The 21286-nt window shown below is 44.2% G+C and overlaps 1 protein-coding gene across 9 annotated transcripts in view; it reads right to left on the reverse strand.

Annotated features, from left to right (window-relative positions):
- LOC112562329 (GATA-binding factor A-like) overlaps positions 1-21286 on the reverse strand; it is a 57271-nt gene that overhangs the window by 5864 nt on the left and 30121 nt on the right. For 6 of the 9 annotated variants that reach the window (XM_025235537.1, XM_025235538.1, XM_025235541.1 and 3 more), the window contains exons 3-6: positions 15260-15586; positions 14967-15020; positions 867-989; positions 46-607 (exon numbers count right to left, since the gene is read on the reverse strand). In XM_025235537.1, the coding sequence (XP_025091322.1) occupies positions 46-607; positions 867-989; positions 14967-15020; positions 15260-15307 (787 nt within the window). In that variant the 5' untranslated portion in view covers positions 15308-15586. Of the gene's footprint in view, positions 1-45; positions 608-866; positions 990-1416; positions 1724-8723; positions 9277-14966; positions 15021-15259; positions 15587-21286 lie in introns of those variants that run through there. The other 3 variants (XM_025235543.1, XM_025235535.1, XM_025235544.1) reach the window with 3 other exon arrangements.

Consider the following 21286-nt stretch of genomic DNA (forward strand, 5'->3'; position numbering starts at 1 on the left):
TCAGAACGTTTCCCTTTTAGGTGAGCATGATGACTAGCTGTCTACCTGTCATGGAAGAGGTGCCATTTTCACTTCTGGAAAGAGTCAGGTCCAGAAGACCTTGTGATGGTCTCGATCGGGATCCAGATCCCAAACTGGATCCCCTTGAGCCGGTTTCTGGTCCCGCTAAGCCATGGTCAGAAGACATTCCTGATCCCGACATCGCGGAGCCCCCTGACAACCCTGACAGGGACAAACCTGATGAAGTCAAGCTGGAACTTGATAAACTGGTTCCAGACAAGGCCGAGCCCAGGGTGGGCAAGCGGGCTCCGTGTCCTACCATAACAAGCGAGTTGGACGGGTTGATGGGATGCGTATGTGGCAGCGTGCTCTGGCTCTCGTGCATCATCTGCTGCTGCTGCTGCGTGTGGTGTTGTTGTGAAAGATGTTGCTGGCTCTGCTGATGATGCTGGTGAATTTGTGAAGACGACTGGTGCTGCATGAGGGAGCTGCTATCGTAGCTAGGGAGTTGGGGCTCCTTGGATGCCTTGGATTTAGAGCCGGAACCTTTGGGCTTCCGCTTGCGGGTTTGTATTCCATCCTTTTTCATAGACAAGGGACGGGCAACCTAAGAGAAAAAAATGTATCTTTATAAAAAACACTTTTTACATCTTCCTTTCCTTTCTGTTTTTTTTCTTCTTAGGACACCGTCACTATGAACAAGCAGGATATTCTTATCTTTAGGGTGAATACTGTGGTCTACACCTTCGGTCCCAACAGCTTCTGTTTTATTGAAGGTGTGAAATTTTAGCTCATCTACCGCGCTCCATAGTCTGTCCCACTTTTCACTTCAGATCCCTTTCACCTGTCTGGCGGTTCCTCCATACCTGATGGAGCTTGAAGTACAGGCCGCAGGCGTTGCAGACCGGCTCCCCTTCGCTGTTCCGTCGCCACAAGGTGGTGGTGCTGGTGCTGCAGTTGGCGCACGACAACCCCATCCTTCTGGTTGACTGAAACGACAAACACATTGCTGAGAACATTAGCCATGTTGCACAGCAGTGACATGTGTGAATGTGTACAGCAAGTTTTCCCAACCTTGCTAGTCAATATTCACCGGTTATATACCCTAAATTGCAAACCTCCCATTAGAATCAAAGACCCAACTTCAGAAGACACTTTGGATGCTAGATGAAGGAGTTACAGATGTTATTATCATCACAGGCTCAACTACTTTAGTCCTTTATTCCAGGTTCTGAAAAAAGTAAAGGAGAAAGGAGAAAGAACAAGACGAAAATGAAAAATAAACGAAGAAATAAGTCAAACGGATAGAGAAATAAAACGAACGAAGATATTTAGTGGAAGTCACGGGATGTGTGTCAAGCCAGAAATTGAAGGAAGATCATGGCCAAGCAGACGGCCCAGAAATGAATGCCAGACCCGAGATCTTCACCCAGGGTGGATGATCCTCACTGTATTGCTGACTTCGCCACCCGACCTCACCCCAAAGCATTCGCAAAGAATGGAGGGACAGAAGAAAGAGCGATTCGAGAAACTTCGTAGAAGCTGAAGGTGTTACACGAGACAGGGTAACATTATTCAAGCTCATGCTGTGACTAATATGTTTACTGTGTAGTCACATGACCCAGGAGCAGACGTCACGGGGTAGGAGTGGACGAGACTACCATTCCCCAGGCAGCGAACACGTTCACGCGCCGTAACGGATGTCATCCCCGGACACACATCATGGAGCGCGTGACTGGGGCGAATTTTCACACGATGTGTGTAAGAATATCCTAAGATTCCTCAGACCTATTTTCATCGCTAATCATCTTTACATAAATGATGTATGTTGAATAAATATTGCATGGAACGAATGACAAGGAGATTAATGAAGCAGTTACACATCAATGATTAAACAATTAAACAATTTCTTTCAAGCGGAACAAGAAATCTTTTGCTCTATTTAATTTTTGATAATATTTTTGTTTTTTAAATTAAAAAGCTGTTATTATTAAAGAATGGTCATACATTTGTACATTTTCTGTACTATTGGTAATCATGCTTTAGCCCAAAGGATGAAAGCAATATTTTGCGGAAGGGAGTGTGGAGAATGAGAATGATGAGAAGAATGAGAAAGTTTGGAATGCCGTGGAAGCCGATATGATGTTAGTCAAATTTGTGATGTTAATATTAACATGGAAGAAACATTTCCGACAATTTTGTGATGAGGAATGCAAACATATGTCAAGAGTGAAAAAAGAATTTTGAAAACAAGAATTGAAGGCCCTTGCCATACACAAAAGCTTAATTTAATTTGAGTAATTTACAAGTGGATGTGCGGCAGCTGTACATACTTAGTACCTATGGGTAGATGTTTGTTTACTGCACAGTAAAGGTGATGGTGACGAATGATTTTACATTGTCATGCATGGCTTTTGTTACTTTTAGATGTACTATTAGACGAATATATTACCCATTAATAAATGTTGTTTTGTGTACATGTACTGTTAAATATTGTGTTGGTTTTATGTAGATATTTTATGTTTTTGTGAATAACACAATAAAAATGACATTTTGGATTCTTTTCCGTTTTTGTTTTAAATTTGAATCTACAAATTGTTGCAGCCTCAACTCTCCAAGATTTTCATATACAAACTCTATTGGACCTGTAAACATCGTGAAATCATTAATAATGGTATCTCTTCTCTAATTCTAGAGCATTTTTCTCACCAGTTCGTCTGACCTATTGTGTCTACACTCAGCTAAATTTTTGCTGTTTTGAGGATGGGGGTCCCTTCTCAACCTCATCCCTTCCAAGCCAACGATTGTCCCTGGGATGTTGCGGTGTCAGGGGACTGTGGGACAATGGGAAGGGGCGTGTAGGTAATTAGTCCCACCTCATGCTCCTGCGGCCAACAGCTAATGACCATGACACCAGGAACGTGGTTAAGCAGCGGACCCCAGAGGATGACTGGACATAATTTATAAAGTCACCTGACCCCTTTCCTCCCTGCATCTCCCAGGTTGGGAAATAAAAGTTTTATCCCGTGAGAACGTAGAAAAGGCAAGCAATTGATGCTGACCATGAAGTGTACATGTTGGATGTCCAGTCTAGTGTCACTGGCTCTCTGACAGCAAGGTCTAGCCCTTCATAGTGTAAACATCGTTTGATAAATATAGTTTACACGCGCCAGGTAAACAACACACAATTAGTGGCTGATCTGAAACACATCCTTTAGGTTCTGCCGAAATATCCAAGGAATTCGGAGAGGCTCATTTAACGGACTATGTATATTTTATCCACCAAGGATGAGAGATGAAGACAAAGATGATATTTGTAATGATGATGATGATGTCCGGCCCCTGTGGGACCCCGGGGTATGCTTGCCTAGCAAGCATTGTAAGAATAGGGTCCCTGCCATCCAGCCAGGCATGTCGTAAGAGGCGACTAAGGTGGACACCTCACCTAGAGGTAAAATAGGTTGTGGTAGGGCTAACAACCCCACCATGTAAAAAAAAAAATCATGTTACAGAAACTAAACCAGAGAACTCGTCACAGATGGCGAAGGTAATGAAGCACACCAGGAGACTGGACTAATGACGGACGACAGCCAAACCGAAAGGGAGCTGGCGCCCCGACAGCGGATTTACTTAAGCCGAGGCAAAAGTTGAGGGTGGGGTGCTGGAACGTCCAGACCTTGTACCAGACTGGCAGGATGCTCCAATTAGTCAAGGAGTTTGACAACTACAACTTGGACATCCTGGGAGTCAGTGAGGTCAGATGGACCGGCACGGGAAAGAGGAGACTAGCGTCAGGACATACCATCTTGTTCTCAGGAAGATCAGACGCTCAGCACTCTGAAGGAGTAGCTCTACTCCTCAACAAGAAAACAGAAAAGGCACTGCTGGAATGGAAGCCTTATGGACCCAGGCTTTTGAGAGCAAGATTCCATTCCAAGTACAAGCTGACAGTGCTAGCCTGCTATGCACCAACAAATGACTCTGAGGCAGAAGACAAGGATGCTTTTTACGATCAGCTCCAGGCAGCCTCAGAAAGCGTTCCAGCCCACGACATGTTGCTCATCATCGGCGATCTCAATGCCAAGTGGAAAGTGACAACACCTGCAGGGAGCATGTCATGGGCAAACATGGAATCGGAACCATCAACGACAACGGAGAGAGACTGGCAGACTTTTGTGAAGAAAACAACCTACTGATTGGAGGCACACTCTTCCCACACAAAGACATCCACAAGGCAACATGGACATCACCAGATGGGATCACAAAGAACCAGATAGACCATGTCATCATCAACCGAAAATGGAGGAGCTCACTTCAAGATGTTAGAGCCTACAGAGGAGCAGACATTGCCAGTGACCACACTCTTGTGATAGCCACAGTTTCTCTGAAGCTACGTCGATCACGAGGAAAACAGGCACGTCAGCAGAGAGTGGACTCCGGCAAACTGAAAAATCCAGCCACCGAAAGGGCCTTTGCTATGGAAGTAAAGAACAGGTTCCAGGCACTAGGAGAGCAACAAGAGATGACCTTAGACGACTTCAATCGAGTCTTACAGGAATCAGGAGAGAAAATACTGGGTTTCCAACGGAAAAGAAAGAACAGTGGATCAGAGAAGAGACATGGAAGAAGATAGAAGAGAGAAAGTCAGCCAAACAAAGAATCAACAGCACCAGATCAGAACGCCTGAAGGAACAACTCAGACAAAGATACGCAAAACTAAACAAAGAGGTAAAGAGGATGACAAGAACCGACAAAAGATACCACATAGAGAAACTGGCAGATGAAGCAGAAAATGCAGCAAGTAAAAATGACCTGAAGACACTGTACAAGATAAACAAACAGCTAAACAACGGGTTTAAGAACAGTGATGTGCCAGTGAAAGACGTGAACGGTAATGTCGTCGAGGGAGAGGCAGGAAAACTACAGCGCTGGAGGGAACATTTTGAGTCAGTTCTGAACAGACCAGATCCCCCTCAGCTTGCAGACATCCAGCCAGCAGCTATAGACCTTGACATCTGCACAGACCCACCAAGCCTGGAAGAAGTGACAGCAGCAGTCAAGACAATGAAGAGCGGCAAAGCACCAGGGGCAGATGGAATAACAGCAGAGATGTTGAAAGCAGACGTGAATGTGACAGCTCCCAAGCTGACTGAAATCTTCAGGCAAATTTGGGAATCAGGGCAGGTCCCTGTTGCGTGGAAGACAGGGCTCATCTTCAAGTTACCCAAGAAAGGAGATCTTGAGACTGCAATAATTGGAGGGCATAACACTTCTTTCCCTCACCAGCAAGGTCTTCAGCAAGATTGTTTGTCAAGACTGACGGCAACTCTTGAGAAAGACCTCCGACCACAGCAAGCAGGATTTCGCCCTGGGCGATCCTGCTCCGAACACATCTTCATTCTGCGACAGATTCTGGAGCAGTGCAACGAGTGGAACACACCGCTGTACATCAATTTCATCGACCTGGAGAAGGCTTTTGACAGCATCCACCGCGAGTCCTTATGGAAGATCCTGAGGCATTACGGAGTCCCTGCAAAACTTGTTCAGTCATTGCAATGCTGTACAGCGATTTCAAATCCCAGGTTGTCTGTGACACGGAGCTCACAGACCCCTTCAACGTCAGTACCGGGTGAAGCAGGGCTGCATTCTGTCGCCGTTCCTCTTCATCCTGCCATGACTGGATCATGAAGACTTCCACCGACAGCGAGAGGAGAGGGCTCAGATGGACCATGACTATGACAGCAAACAGCACTGGAAGACTTAGACTTGCTGATGACATTGCCCTGTTGTCACACCGCCACCAAGACATGCAGGAAAAAACAAAGGCCTTCTCAGAAACAGCTGGAAACCTTGGCTTGAAGGTCAGCACAAAAAGACTAACAGTATGAGAGTGAACGCCAGAGTCCAAGACAGCATCAAACTAAATGGAGAAGAGATTGAGGAAGTTGACAGTTTCACCTATCTTGGTCCAAAATGTCAAACACTGGGGATGCGGAGGTAGAGATTCGAGCCCGACTGGCGAAAGCCAGTCAGGCCTTTGCCTCACTCAGGAGCACATGGAAGACAAAAAACATCAGCCAGAAGATCAAGCTGAGAATCTTCAAGTCAAATGTGATCAGCACCCTCCTTTACGGATCAGAATCTTGGAAGATGACCAAAACCATCAGTAACAAGCTTGACGTCTTCCAAAACAGATGCCTCAGGCGCATACTTAACATCTTTTGGCCCAAACACCATCACCAACGAAGAACTCCACCGAAGAAGTGAAACCGAGTCCATCACCACGCAGGTTCAACGAAGGCGTTGGCGATGGATTGGACATGTGCTCCGCCAGCAGACAGCAGACCTTTCCAGAGTCGCCCTACGATGGACTCCAGACGGCCGAAGAAAACGAGGCCGCCCAAAGGAAACTTGGAGAAGAACAGTGGAAAGGGAGATGAAAGGAAAGGGCTGGACATGGGGTCACCTAGAGCGGGTTTCAGCCGATCGACATCGGTGGCGGACTCTGGTTGAGGCCTTATGTGCAACCTGATGCACGAAGAGGAATAGATAGATAGATGATGATGTCCAGGACGACGATAAAGATGATGATGACAACGATGACGACTGTTTTAACATAAATCACAGTGTATGTTTTTGTGTCGGAGGATGCGTACGTGTGTGAATGTGCGTGTAGATGTGATCGTCTGTGCAATTACACAAGCGTGCGAGTGTGTTTGTTTGTGTATTCATGCGTGTGTGATAGAGAGGCTGTGTGTGTTTGCGCGCGCGTGCATGTGTATGTGCGTGTCTAAACGTGTGTACGTCCACCTTAACAGAAAAAAAGAGCGAGGGTCTTGTATCGATACACATGCGCACACGTTTATGTACCCAGACGACTTAAGTACACAGGAGGTAAAGACACCGACACCGCAGTGTTTAGTCAGTTAAAATACCTTCTAGGATCATTTCAAAACGCCAGCCCCACCGGGTACACGACACCCGGTGACTGACAACGGAGTCCAGGTTCAAGTACCCCATACACTTTTATTCAAAAAAATGGCCTGACGGCGCATGAAATGAAAACAGACAGAGTTCATCGTGAAACTCATATCCTGAATTTTCCTGAATTTCTCCCCGAACTGCCGCACTCCCTGTCCGACAGACGATAGCTGGACAAATTACTTCGGCAAGAAATCTCTCCCCTCAGACGTCTGGCATCTTGCTAATGCCGAGAGAAACATGAAGATGGTGAGTCTCATGGAGTTGAGGTTGACTGCACGAGTTTGGCAGGTAAGACGAGAAACTGAGAAACAGGAAGGTGGGTAGGGTGGTGGGGAAGGTAGAAGGGAAAACTAGAGGAAAGAAGAGGCAGGACAGGAGAAAGATGGGTGGGTGAAGGTATTCTGGGTATGACCGATCTTTAAATTGGGGTTGGTGGTGGTGGTGGGTGTAATTCTGATGAAATGGAGACTTGCACCTGCCTGCCATGAAGACAATTTCATCAAGTACGTGGAAGGTGTTGTTGGCCGGGGGTGGGAGCTGTTGGAGGGCAGGGGTGGTGGGGGGATGGTGTGTGAGACAGGAGTTTGCAAATATACGGTGAAAAGAGATGGAGTAATGGATGGAAGGAGAGACAGATGGAATGAAGAGATGAAAAATATAAAGTTTAGTTACTATTTGATTGTTATAATCATTGATGATGATGACGGAGAAACAGATGATGACAATTAAGCAGTAGAAGATGATAAAGAGCAGGATGAAGAAGAAAAAAAAATGATAAAAAGTGGGGAAGGTGATGAAGAAGATGACGACGATAATAGTAATGGCTTCCACCCCTCAGTCTCATACTATAGGGCCTCAGAATTTACAAAGAAGATTCATTTTATCCTCTGAGAGATGACTGTGGTGAAACAAGAAGCAGAAGCAGCCAAAGCTGTAGTCGAGAAAAAAAATCTTGTATTTCTGCCGATGATGAATAGAAAAAAAAAGAAATGTTGGACATTTCATACGTTCGAGCAGTCTCGAGCCCAGGCTGGCTCAGGAAAAAAAAAATTATAATTTCTTCAAATTACTTTTCAGTGTGGTAGCTAGCGGTATCAACAGACTGAAAGACCGACATACATACAAGACAGATAGATCGACTGACAGACAAACAAGACAGATAGACAGACTGACAGACAGAGGTGGGAGAAGGGGATATGTCGAGGGTGGAGAGAAAGATAGACGAAGCCGGCACACCTGAGGAGGAAGCTAAAAACTTGATCCAGCCAAACGCCCCTAACCACAGCTGATCCTTTGCTGCCAGCACTCGGTGCAAATCTGTGTTTGCTTGCACGCACTCGACAAAATGTCGGCCTGGGTGGGTACAATGAGGACAGTCCCCACCCCGAGACCTGTGTTTGTTCGTCTCATAACTTGGTGTGTGTGTAATGCCAATATTTCATTAGCGCCGAGCACTCTGGAGCTCGCAAGATGGACTCATTCAAACGATCATTTCTCTTCGGTGTGCGAGCAAACTGAACAATTCATCAACTTAGACTACTGTCAGTCCCGCTATTTCTGGTGGGTATATGAATAAGTCGGATGGCTTTATGAGGTCATCAAGAGAGAGAGCTCTTGTGGATGAATAAAATTGTATTGCATGTGTGTGTGCGTGAGTGCGACAAAAGAGAGATGTGAAGACAGAAGGGGAGAAAAAAAATGGACAGAGAGAAAAGAGCATTATTGTGAAAAAGGAAAACCTGAAGATGCATCTTGCAGGTGATAGTGACCCTCGTCACGTAAGTAATTCCTCTATTCACATGGAGATGACACTTGTCGTAAGCGGGTACAAGTGAAGTGTGCCAGACCAGTGTTGGAGCTCATCTGACGACAGGAGGACAATGGCAGATCCTCCTCACCCTACCCACCCTACACACCTAGCCCTCAATTCGCTGCTCAAATGCAAGGTCTCGCTCAGAGCCAATGACTTTGACATGGTTTCTTTTTTTACCTGGCGATGTCCTGTCATTTTTAAGTCCTACCAACCTTACAGCTGGATGTACGTGAGTTGAATCCGGCGCTAGATGGCGCTCTCTTACTATATTTATTTACCATTCCCTTTGACCTCACTTTTCTCCTTTCTCCGACCACTTACGGCTACCACTACTTCTCCAATCAATTATTCTATCTCCTCAGTCTAATCGTGTCGATGACACAAAAGATGATAAAGTCCCCTTCTACGGACTCTGCAAAATGTCCTACCTCCTTTTCCCTCTTAGAATTTTACCTGTACCTTTCTCCAACGACAACCCGACAACATTTGTTCAGTTTGATGACCCTAACCCTCTTTACAGAGGAAGAAAAAAAAAATCTCGTTTTCACTGTCACACAGACATGCAAAAATTAACCCTTGTCATAAGAGTCGTTAATTATCATAAGAATTATTCCTTGTCAGAAGAATCATTACCCGTCATGAAATGATTTCATGTCACAAGAATCATCTGCTGTCGTGAGAACATCAGACTGATGTTTGTGTCCCAGGCTCAAGTGATAATATTTAGCCACAAGCACAACTTAATTATAAGAGGACAACAGATCTCTTCACAAGGCGCCTGGGCTTGATGGTGGTGGCGAGGGCAGGGCTGGAATCAGGGTTGAAAAGGATGTACATGTATATGTGAGTGCATGTGTGTGAGAGGGGGGTGTTGAGGGGGTGGGATCTAAAAACAGACGGAAGTATTCACAACGACTTCAAACGTTCTGCCGCCTTTCTGAATGCATGTGCACTGGATTAACTCTGTACTTCCTCCCGTCAAACACCCACACACAACCCTCTCACCTCCCTCCCCCACAAAATATACACAAAAATTCACATACATGGACGCACACGCGAACACACAAACACACACAACACACTTGTGAGCATCTGAGGTAAGAAAATTTAACTCCCTACCAGGAGAAGGAAATATTTTTTTCAGAACCCTATCGGCCGGCAACCAGAAAATGCAGCATAACGGTGTCTTAATTATGCCAACATAAACTCGGTGGCGGCTCGGCACAGTGGAGCTGTGTGCTCCGGTCGACGTGGTGATGACGGATAAGTTTCAACATCGCCATCTTAGTTGCCGCGGCAACGTCAGTCTGATAAGCGTTCGAGCAGCACTTGCCTGCATGCGAGCGTGAGTTCTGCTCACTCATTCACGCTCATGCGTTCGTATGTGTGTGTGTGTGCAAGCGTGGACGCGAAACTGTGAATATATACATTCGTTCGCGCGTGCGTGAGAGCGAATGAAACTGCATGAAGCTTCCAGGCGTCTATCAGGAGCATCTAGGAAAGAAGTGAACAGGGTGTGTAGTCTGTGGTCCGTCCACATGTACTCAAAACCTCTCCTATGTAAGCATGATGAATGAGTTAGGAACCCCAGGTAACGGGCTACCATCGAGGTAGTTCTAGGGTGACTGCACCTGGGATCCCCCTGATGCCCTAGTTATAGATGAAAACAAAAGGCTAGAACTCGAGGGTACCAGCGGGTCTGTACCGTGGCAAAGAGACAACCTCACATGCTTCAGGTGTATGGATGCCCACATACAGTTTACTTGAAGCAGTGTTAACATTTGCGGCCCTATGCTCCACTGGGGGCGAATAGGAACGAAGAAGATGAAAAAGAAGTGTTAACATTACTCTATACTGTGGACCTGACCCATGCAGCATGCAAGAAGCTTAATAATGTTTACCTGACGAGGAATATTTGTGTCCAGGGTCAGCATCTTGCACCTTCTTCTGACGACGGCTACCACTATCTACACCTGTCCAACGACGACACAGTTGTCCACACCTGTCTGATGGTGACACTGCTGCTTAAACCTGAGGGATGATGGCAAAGACGTCTAACCTGTCTGATGATGATGTTGCTGTCTACATCTGTTTTACGATGATGAAACCCCGAGCATCTGTCTGTCAGTAACAGCATCAACTTCCACACCTTCTCTAGAAAACACACTTTTCACCTGTCTGATGAAAGCTGTCAACACATGTTTGTGGACGACAAAATGTTCTCACTGCTCGTCGACGGCACTATTGTCTACACTTAGCAACTTCACAACATCCAGTAAACCTTCAGCAGGAGAGAACAGCCAGCGACAACCTTCAGGTAGGGAGTCCACCTCAGCTCCTTCGTCTTCGTAACCAGACTTCGCTTGTATCCCACTGAAGCTGCGGTCTTTGAAGACAAGTCGACTCGGACCTCCAGGACGGGTATGGTGTAGGTAGAGAGGCTACATCACAACATTAAGGGCTTGTCACTCTTTTACTTCTCCGAACAAGTGGCAGTGATCCTCACTCATTGAAAACTCCGATTTTCACAGTTGAATCCAACCTCTATGTTGGTTTGCATCCAAAAAACCACCATCTGACTGTTCTTCAAGACTCGGTTCCTTCAGCTGGTCTGGCCTCGCGAGAGAGAGACCCCGTGATTATAACGACCCTAGCACGCTTTTCAACAGGCACAAACACTAACTGTCCCCCGGCAGACGATTTTTAAACCACCAGACGCCAAGTTAAATTTTTTCCCCTCTCCTCCTCCACCTCGTGAGCTACCGAAAATTCCTGGTGCGGAGAGTTACGCTTGAAAAGAAAGACAACTCTAGGCGCCTTGAATGGGGTGCTGGGTAGAGGGAGCCGCTAGAGTGACTGCCGACGGTCGTTCGAGACAGAGGGCGCTAGGGGCTGCGGCGCAAAAATATGGCCGCGATTTAAATCTGAAGCAGAGCGGCATCGCGGCTCGCCCGATGACAGCAGGGGCAGTTACTCGTGTTTGGTCTTCGCCCGACTGAATTGCCGCACCTGGGTCAGGTTTCAATGGCGGCGGCTCGCGAAAAACTTCAACGATACCGTTTAATTCAGCACATCAAACAGCGCTATTTTTGTTGAAGACTTCTACAGGCCTCACAGAGGTGCACCTATACGACAGGCACGACGATACACCTTGCGAGCGATTCGGTCATTTTCCATGCTGAAGACTAATATATGAAGAGTTCAACAATAACTTTTAAGAGCAACATTTAACTATTAGCATTTTCGCAACTATTTAATTTTTTTGTAAACAAAGAAAGCAAAGTTTTGGGACCAATATTTGTACAGCGGTGATCTCGGTTGTGCAGGTGCTGTATAGCTACACCCGCTTGGGGCGCGGCATCTGATAGGCACCAAAGTGTCGACACCTCGAGACGTCTGCTTCCATAACCCCGTGTCTGGTCCGACCCTCACCGGGTATTCTTCCTTACCATCTTCCTTCCTGCCTTACTTGGCGATGATCTTCCCTCGTCCACCCTTGGTCGCTGTTTGCTCACACCAACAACTTCTACTGGACTGCTGATTCGGGTCACGTGATTCAGCAAGTCCCGGAGATGGTGCGACAGACATCACACTTGTTTTCGTTTGAGCATGCGCGAAAATCCCAGGTTCGAAAAAAATGTCGACACAAACTGGAGGGTGGCAGTAAAATGTAGGAATGAAAACACAAGGGAAATATCTGCCGTTTCTCCATCCGAAAACATCCCCCACCCATTTGAAAAATTAGTGTTAAGATTTATCTGACCCGGATGTAGCAAGATTCGTTCCCCTACCCAAGGGTGTGGTTGTGCAGTGACCAGCGTAGGAGTTGATTCATCTTCACAGACAGGTCCTGCACCTAAATTACCTCGTCGACAGAGTCATGATCATCACAAGTCATCGAAAAAAAAAAAAGATAAATAGAGAGGAGAGAGAGAGAATACAAAGTGTGTACGTTTGTGTTCTTATGTGCTAAAGTATTTTTAGGATTTTTTTCTGATGTGTGCTCTTTGCTTGTACCATTCTGCGATTTCGATATAAATCAGTGTCTTCGTGTCTAGTGATGAGCAAGACTTACATGTTTTATCACATCTAACACCCGTATGATCTACAACCCGCTGCAGTTCGCTACCCAAGAGGACGAACGTAGGGTTAAAGTTCACGTCCAGATTAGTTCCAGCTGCTCCCCAAGTCTTTCAAACCACTCCCTTCTGGTTAGGATCATACTACTCAGAAATCCCACACCCATTCTCTTATCCTTACCTCCGCCTCCCCCCAACCGTCCCGTTAATGTCTTCCTTCCTTGATTTTTCATGTCTGCCAGTCGTAGAGGAGCAGTGTGACGAAGCGTAGCAAAGGTGAACTCTCGTCACCGTGTCCGGTTGTCTGACCGGCTGAGAAGGTCCCCTAGTAAGCTTTCTTTTTTTCTTTCTTTATCTTTTTTCTAAAACTTTACTCTTTTGACATGGCGTTTAGCCTTATATATAGCACTAATGGTTCCAAGAACTTGCAGTCCTCAACCGAGATATTTTAGTTGTTAATGACTCTTGTTTAAAATGCAATTTATCTTATGTACATACCTCATGGTGACTTTTACGAGAGAAGTTTAAGCACAGATAGGCAAGATTCTGTAACCCTGCCCCGGGTAGGATAAGACGCACTGCACGTCACTGACAATAATTCCCTACAAGAATTTGGGGGAAACATTCCCCTCACACACAGCAGACAACCGATTCCCACTCGCACCCTCGATGTTTCCGCTAAGATTGTCGCGAAAAAAACCCCAGAAAAGAACACTAAAAAATTACTGGGAGCAATGATAAATATGGATGAATAAAGAACTGGAAGAGAAAGTGGATTTGTGGGATGATGAGTAAAGGAACTGTAGAGTTGTGGTGGTGGTAGATGAGCGGTTTTTAGATGTATTTGATAGGGGCGGAGGATATTATGAAATGAAGTATCAAAGACCGTGTGACAAGTACAATAGGACCATCGAAGAAGAACGGAAAATGGCAGTTAATGAAACAAAATCACAAGCAGGAACAAAGTGAAAAACAAGAGATGAAGAAAAATGGCAGGTTAAGAAAAAAAGAAAGAAGCTTGAAGATTAGAGATAAAAGAGTGATGATAGGAAAAGAGAGGTTGAGGATCAAAGAACAAAGGTTGATGGACAGAGAAGATGGAATGATGAAGTCTACAAATAAAAGAAAAATAAATAAAAACAAGTCAGGAAACTCTTGGACAAAGGTCAAGAAAGGCAAAGGAGAGAAAACATGCGATTAAAGGAACAAGCAAAAATGAACGAAGAAAAAGAATACAAGAGGTAGAAGGTGAAGAACGCGGAGCTGTGACCTAAAGCAAAACAGAAAAATCTCTCCAAGTTGGATTATCAACGAATAAAGGATTATCAAGCGAAAAAAAAGAGCACGAAGGAAGAAAAAGAAATGACAACGTATTATATACATATTTGAATATGTGTAATACAGATCATCCAGCAACTGATGACAACGACATTTTAATGACAGCGATGGAATGTCTCCAGCACGGCTGCAGCAGCTGGCAGCATGGAGGGGCCGAAGAAAGGGTTCATTGTCGGTCCCTGCGGCGGAGTGTGGTGAGAGGTCACGAGGTCACGAAAACACGGGCACGATCTGGCCGAAGCATCGGCGCGCGCGGGTCTGCGATACGCGTCAGGGCTGCTGATGCCAGACACTACATATATATATATAGTCTATGAGCCAGCGACGCCTGGCGGGGCCACATCTAATCCATCTTACCCGTGGTCACGTGGCTCCTCGAGTAGGAAATTCAAAAAGAACCGACAACGAATATCCATGTTTGACTACATAGATTGTTCAGGTGTTCACATCCTGGGCGAGTTGTTGTTTGTGTGTTGGGGGTGAGTACACGATAATTGGTATAATGAAAATGCATGATGATAATGACGATTATTATTAATAAGAAATAAATAATATTGCAAAAGAACATCTATTACTTGTAAAAGGCAGATTCAAAGATTAAAAAAAAAATTGGTGTAGACGACCGATCAGTTTGACACATACACATACACATACACACACACATACACATAGTCGATATTCACACAAACGCACACACATTTTCACGGTTAAATAATCCATGTAAATAATAAACGATCAAAAGGAATGTCTACCTTCTCGAACTTGGAGTCTGACAAGAATTTCTTGTTGGAGTCATCATCTTGGTCCTACCAAATCAAACATGGAATCATATTAGAAATACATTGAAATCGCCATTTAGTACATTGGTCACACACCCACACACGCATGTCGAAAGGCGCAGAGAGGACTAGAAACAACCAGATAGAGAGAAGGAGAAGAAAATATTAGTTTCCCCATCCATCCTTTCAATCATCTGCCCATCCACCCACAACGTCCAGTCCACTTTTCCAGTCCACCATTCAGCGGACCACCCATGCTGGAGTACCTTGAAAGTGTTTAGCAGCCGTCGACTTGAGGCAAGAGGCTGCTGCATCCCCGGCGGCAGGGAGGAGGCTGTTTGTGGAAGGGTGGGTGGCTGCCTCCTAACCTCCCTCCCTGAGGTACGGGTGGATCGGGGGAAGTGGCATGGGGAGGGTGGAGACTGGGGGAGGGCTGACCAGTGGCCTTCATCATCGATCGATCCACGCTGTTGACCTTGCACAGGCGCATGCGTTGCAGAGGTAGTTTCCGGTTCCGTCCCGCCGCCATAGTGGAGTGGAGATGGCTCCGCAGTTGACGCACTCCCGACCCTCAAAATAATACTCGTTGTTTTCTGTCAACAGTGAGAAAGACAACAAATGCTTCTTTTAAAATCTGGAAATTGAATGAGATTGCAGTCAGCGAAAACGATTGGAACTTAGGGTTCCCAACCTTAATGCCAGGGACTAGTCAGAAGACAGTCTGGATACAATCTTTTTCCATACAGCAAACAATGTTACAACAATCGACCAAATCACGACTGCTGGGATAATTTTTCTCACGAAAGTCAAAACGAAGGCAATGTCAAGCCAGCTGTACAAAATGACATTAGAAATATATCACTGATCAGCAGTTTAAAAATATTGCTCAGACAACAGGATTTCATCCGAATGTTTTAAGGGATATTGTGTACAAGAAAATTACAAAAAAGCTGAAAATGGAGTTTAGCGGAAGACACAAAACACAAACTAAATGGCTTGCAAAATATATTGTAGTGTATACATAGAAAGGTAAACAGCAAAAAAGTTGTTTTGCAAATATTACAACGAAAAATACATGATGAAACCTGGTGGCACGTAGTCTCATCTGTTTTCAAGAGGAAAGTTGTATTCGTCTGTAGCGATTTATTTGAGCTCTTTCCATCTTTACTTACTACAAAACATCAATTCTAAGTTTATGATACAATATCCATTCTATATTTCTGACACAACATTGATTTACATTTATTCTACAATGTTCATTCTACATTTCCAGCATAACATTCTTTCTACATTTATGATACGACAGGTTCCAGTGCGTGCAGTCAACATATTTTGGTCCTGAGAATAAATATGAAAGTACTGAAAAGCAATAAAATCTCTTTTATCTTCCTTTCTCATTCATTTTTTATGTTGTTTTTTGGTTTATGCCACTGAAATATTACGACCCAGAAACCATGGAGTACTCAGAAACAGTTGCCAACCCCATCAACTCGTGGGTGCACTCCGCACCCTGCCGCTGAATTATGTTCGCATAATCTGATACCCAGGTAGAGGTGAGAATCTCGGGGCGACGCTGAACGTGCCTGCAGACACCCCTTGAGACAGGTCGCAGAACGGGCTGCTCTGATCGGGAGGAAAACGGGGATGGGTTGTAAGTCAATAGAAAGAGAGTGTACGAAGCTGGCACAGAGGAGTAGAGGTGTACCCTGGGATATATGGTAAGAAGAAAAAAGAGTTAAGAGCTTTGAACGAATAACTCCAGCTAAGACAGCGATGGGAATCCTGCAAAAAAAAAAAAAAAAAAAAAAAAAAAAAAAAAAAAAAGAAGAAGAAGAAGAAGAAGAAGAAGAGATGGGTGTGGGGAGGGTGGTATTAAAAAAACATCAGTTTGAGACTCATCAAGGGAGAGGAGTACAGGTCGAAAAAGTCTTGTTCAGCTACACTGACAAACTCTGAACGGAAATTCGAGTTCATGTCAGGACTTCATGAAGAACGTTTTGGTCGGCAAAACATATTCAGAGATGATTGAAAAATAATCAGAAATATGGCAAATAAACAGCAGATATCCATATAAAGTATTCCTCCAAACAACACACATAGCAACAACAACAGTAACAATAACTGCTGTAACTGTTGATGACGATGATTTAATGTTGATGGAAATGCTAAAGTTTCAAAGTTTAGAATTAAACAACTGAAAAGCTTTCTTTTGACATTTTTTTTTATAAATAGAACATATATTTTTCATAAACACATTTATATAAATTTCTTCTTATTTAACTTATTTTTACTTTCTAACCGTATAATTGCTTTTTCTAATATTTTTTCTTTATCATTATTTCTTTGCTTTTTCTTGCTAGAGTATGTAATTATTTTCATTCTAATTTTCATTAGCAGAGTGTCTAGAAAGACAAGCAACTGAAAAGCTTTGTTTATAGTTTCAACTCTAAAACAAATTCAAACATTCCAATTAACGACCTTTTTTGTTCGCTTAAACCTGATTTAAAACTGAGAGATAAATAATTCCTAAGTTGTGTCCCTTGCATACATTCTGGGTTTCTTTACTCTGGGGGTAAAACAACTGGTGACTGAATATTACTCATTCCTGGATATCCTCTCCTCTGCCCTTTTTTACCTGTAATCTTCTGTGTTTGTTTTGTTTTGTTTTGTTTTTGTTTGTTTCCCCTAGCTGTCTTCCGTTCATCCACCGTTCTTTTATTCCTCCCTATGTTTCTTCCTGCTGAAGCAATTACCCTTCTCTCTGCTCACAGCCTGAAATACCAAAGGAGACGAGTTATCTCCCTGAGTGCGCTCTTCCATTTAACTCTTCAAGCCCATCAAGCGCAGCTACTCCGCCAAACGTGCTCTCTAATCGTGAGGATGGCCACTGCCGCCTCCCGCTTCCACGGCAACGCGAGCTGCAACTGTTTGCTCAAGCCCAGGTGCACGCGAAACCCTTCGTCGTCACAATGTCGCGGTGCTGCCCTCGTCAGATAAGCGCGCGGAGAGTATTGACTGTCCTCAGTCAACTTCGCCATTCACACACTCTTTTTTCCCCCAATTTTATTATTTTTTTCGCTGATTGAGATGCACGCGCGAATTTTGCTGTGCGTGCGCTCTCTAGTCTCCCTGCCACGTGCGCAACGCGCCGGCATCAGCAGTTGTACTTGGCATCGATTTCCCGTCAACAGTTTTTTTCCTCTTCAAAGAGAACTGAAGATATATCTCCTGTGTCTTCAAGTGGCCGGACAGGAGAAACAAGTTTGTGTGTCACATCGATCCTTGTACGTCACACTTCGCACACAGATGAAAGGTCTCATTGTTGTATCGATGATACTTTTGATAGTTATAAGGCTAATGCGAGCTTTTATTTAACTGTTATTTTAGGAGCAAGAATGTGAAAGATTTTTATTGTGGGGTTGGAGAGGGGAGATTAAAGTGAAATGATGATGATGATGCATGTGCTGTGGAATCTCTTCTCAGAATTATTTCTCTTTAATTCTCGTTAAAGAGTTGCTTGTTCGTTTACTTTTTCTTTCCTACCCGATTTCCGCTACGCCATTATCATCCTATTTATCTATTTAGTCAAATAGTAATAAATATTTTGGGTTAATGGGGTGTAAAGGAAGATGTCTCCCCTCCCCCGCCAACAGTGTTCACAATTAGTTAAAATATTTGCTCATTTTATGAAAGACAAGTCAAAGGATTAAACGAATTCTTGCAGTCAATTTAAAATGTTAAGATCAGAAGCAGGAGGTTATTGGGAAAATATTGATCTTGCAAGTAATCAAATGCGAATAAATTAAAACCTGGAAAACCTAAACATCCCACACAGCCATCTGAGATTTTTAGAGCCATCTTCATCGTAGACTTTCGGATCTTAACAATTAATTGAAGATCCGTTGTCTGTGAAGGTAACAAATAGTTCCACTCAAATACAAGTAACGAAAATCACCAGAAAACAGCAGTAAAGTCCGCATTTTCCCCCTACGGCCTATAACAGGATTTTTTATTGATTGTGAAACACCTGTGGCGAGTGGCAGGGAAAGGCGTCAATGTGTGAGTGATAGACAGTCGAATAGCGTGGAGGAGACATAATTCCTTCGTTGCACCTGTTGCCTAAATCCCCTGGATACATACGTAATCCGAGTTTAAAGAAGGGAAAAAGTCCTTCGTATATTGAGCCGAAGGAATGAAAAGAGAAAAAAAGCGATTGAAAAAAAAACCAAATTAGATTCATCTCTTTAATTCTCTGTGTTCGATACAAAATTAATTTCAGGCAAAGAATATCGTAAGAGTCGTCTCCTCGTCACACCAGGCGAAGCAACATGGCCAGCACAACACTGTATACCTCGATGAGAAATTACACTTTTGCTATCTGTTCGCGACCGTCACTTTGCCAGTTAAGAGTTCTTTCGATATACAGTGTAATATTGCAACCCTTGCTTTCACGTCACCACTTTTAATCACCGGACACACTTCCAGCCTATCATCCTTTATCTCGTGAATTTTTCTTATTAAGTTGATTTCCTTTCCTACAGACAAGCTGGTGGCCTCCCGTAAGATTAGCTAAAGTTTTTTGTACTAGCGGACTTATACTGGCCTCGTTTGTCACACCTGTCTGCATAGTCCGCTCCCCCCTTCACCTGAGTCCGTGTATCACCTTTGTAAGCATTTAAACAGCAATTAAAGACACACTTATAAAGACTACAATTTATTTATGTTTTTCGAAAACTCTTTGAAAACAATTCCACACCAACTGCACGCACTGGAATCACTCACTGGCCTCATACCTTCAGTCCCGTGCGTTAACCAAACGGCTCATGTCGTTGCTCTCTTTTTGACCCACATTCTCTCAAGAAAAGATAATTCTTATCAAATCGTAACCTTGTTTATCTCGCGCATGTCCTCGTTACGACGGGCGAAGGTTGGCCGAGGAGGCAAGGGGCGGTTTCTTGTTGACAGGAACAGCCAAGCGGCCCCCGTTCAGCCATGCGGATATCAGTGCGAGGACCTCGATAGAAAACCTCACTTCAGGTGTTTCTTACTCTCGCGCCACAATAAAGCCAGGCTTATCTCCCTTGTTCACTCGCCGGGGACCTCTAATCGCAGGACCAGCTGGCTGCCACCCGCCAACCCCTTCCCTGCACTCCCCACCCAGCCCCTGTACACACAGGGTTACCCGGGCAAAAAGCACAGCGTGGTTCTGAAGCCAGCTCACCCGGTCATGACACCAGCGGGTTACGTGTTATGCACTCGCGTCTCGCGGATGGTGGAATTAACTTATTGCTGCGAGAATCAGTCGCCCCTCCTTTACAAAGCTTGCTGGTTACGAGTATGCGGAATTTATATCTGTTACCTTCACTTCATACGAGGAATGCATTCGGACAAACAAGCAGCTCGCCAGCACCTCCCATGTTTGCATTCAGTTAGTCCACCGCATACATTTTTTTTACATAATTTCAAGTGCGAAAAATTCATCTCCAATAAATGTGCAGAATAATAAGGTATGTTCCAGTTTTGATAAAGATTTTTTTTTCGCATAGCATGGTCACTAGTGTTCTCTTGTGCGTCTTATTATAGTCTAGACTGTCAAATATGATAAAATGGATAAAAAAAAGTTTATAAAAATTTTATATGAATCGCAAACTGATGACTTCTTTTGGTATAATGATAAATTAAAGTTTCGTTTTCTTTCCTAACTTTCTGCTTACTCGGTCTATTTGTCGTCGTCAGTCATTTGACACAGCCAAACAAAATTCATTTAGTGATGCACACTTCTCCAGTATGAAACGAATTCAACAATCACTATTATCAAACCGTGTTCTCTACATTTCATCAGAAATTTCTTTACACTTTTTTCCCCACGCACAAAACCCAGACTTATTATTTAACCTGTACAGTATAGAAGCACATTGTCACTAACCGGAGCAAAGCGCTGTTGTATAAATCTCTTCGACTTGGTCTTTAAAACTGATCGAAATGAAAACCCAATGTAGACAAGCGAAACATCTTAAATAAATACGAAGAATCTAAATCCGGGAGGTTTTTACGTTTTTTTCCACCACTTTTACTTCCCTCCCGTTGTGGCGCAAGCAGTTATCTCTGGCTTGTCTTAGTGATACTAACCGACCACAGCCAAAGATCGTTTTCCTTCTCCATTATCTTGTCATCTGGTCGCAACTTATGACTGGCACGTTGTCAGGTCTAATGGTCTGTAGCGCGAGCTATATTTCACCAAGTCCTGGAGAGGAGCAGAAATAAGATGTGGGTACGCTGTCACAGGCAGCTGC

The sequence above is a fragment of the Pomacea canaliculata genome, linkage group LG4, assembly GCF_003073045.1.
Source record: "Pomacea canaliculata isolate SZHN2017 linkage group LG4, ASM307304v1, whole genome shotgun sequence".
In the NCBI taxonomy this organism is placed as follows: Eukaryota; Metazoa; Mollusca; class Gastropoda; order Architaenioglossa; family Ampullariidae; genus Pomacea; species Pomacea canaliculata.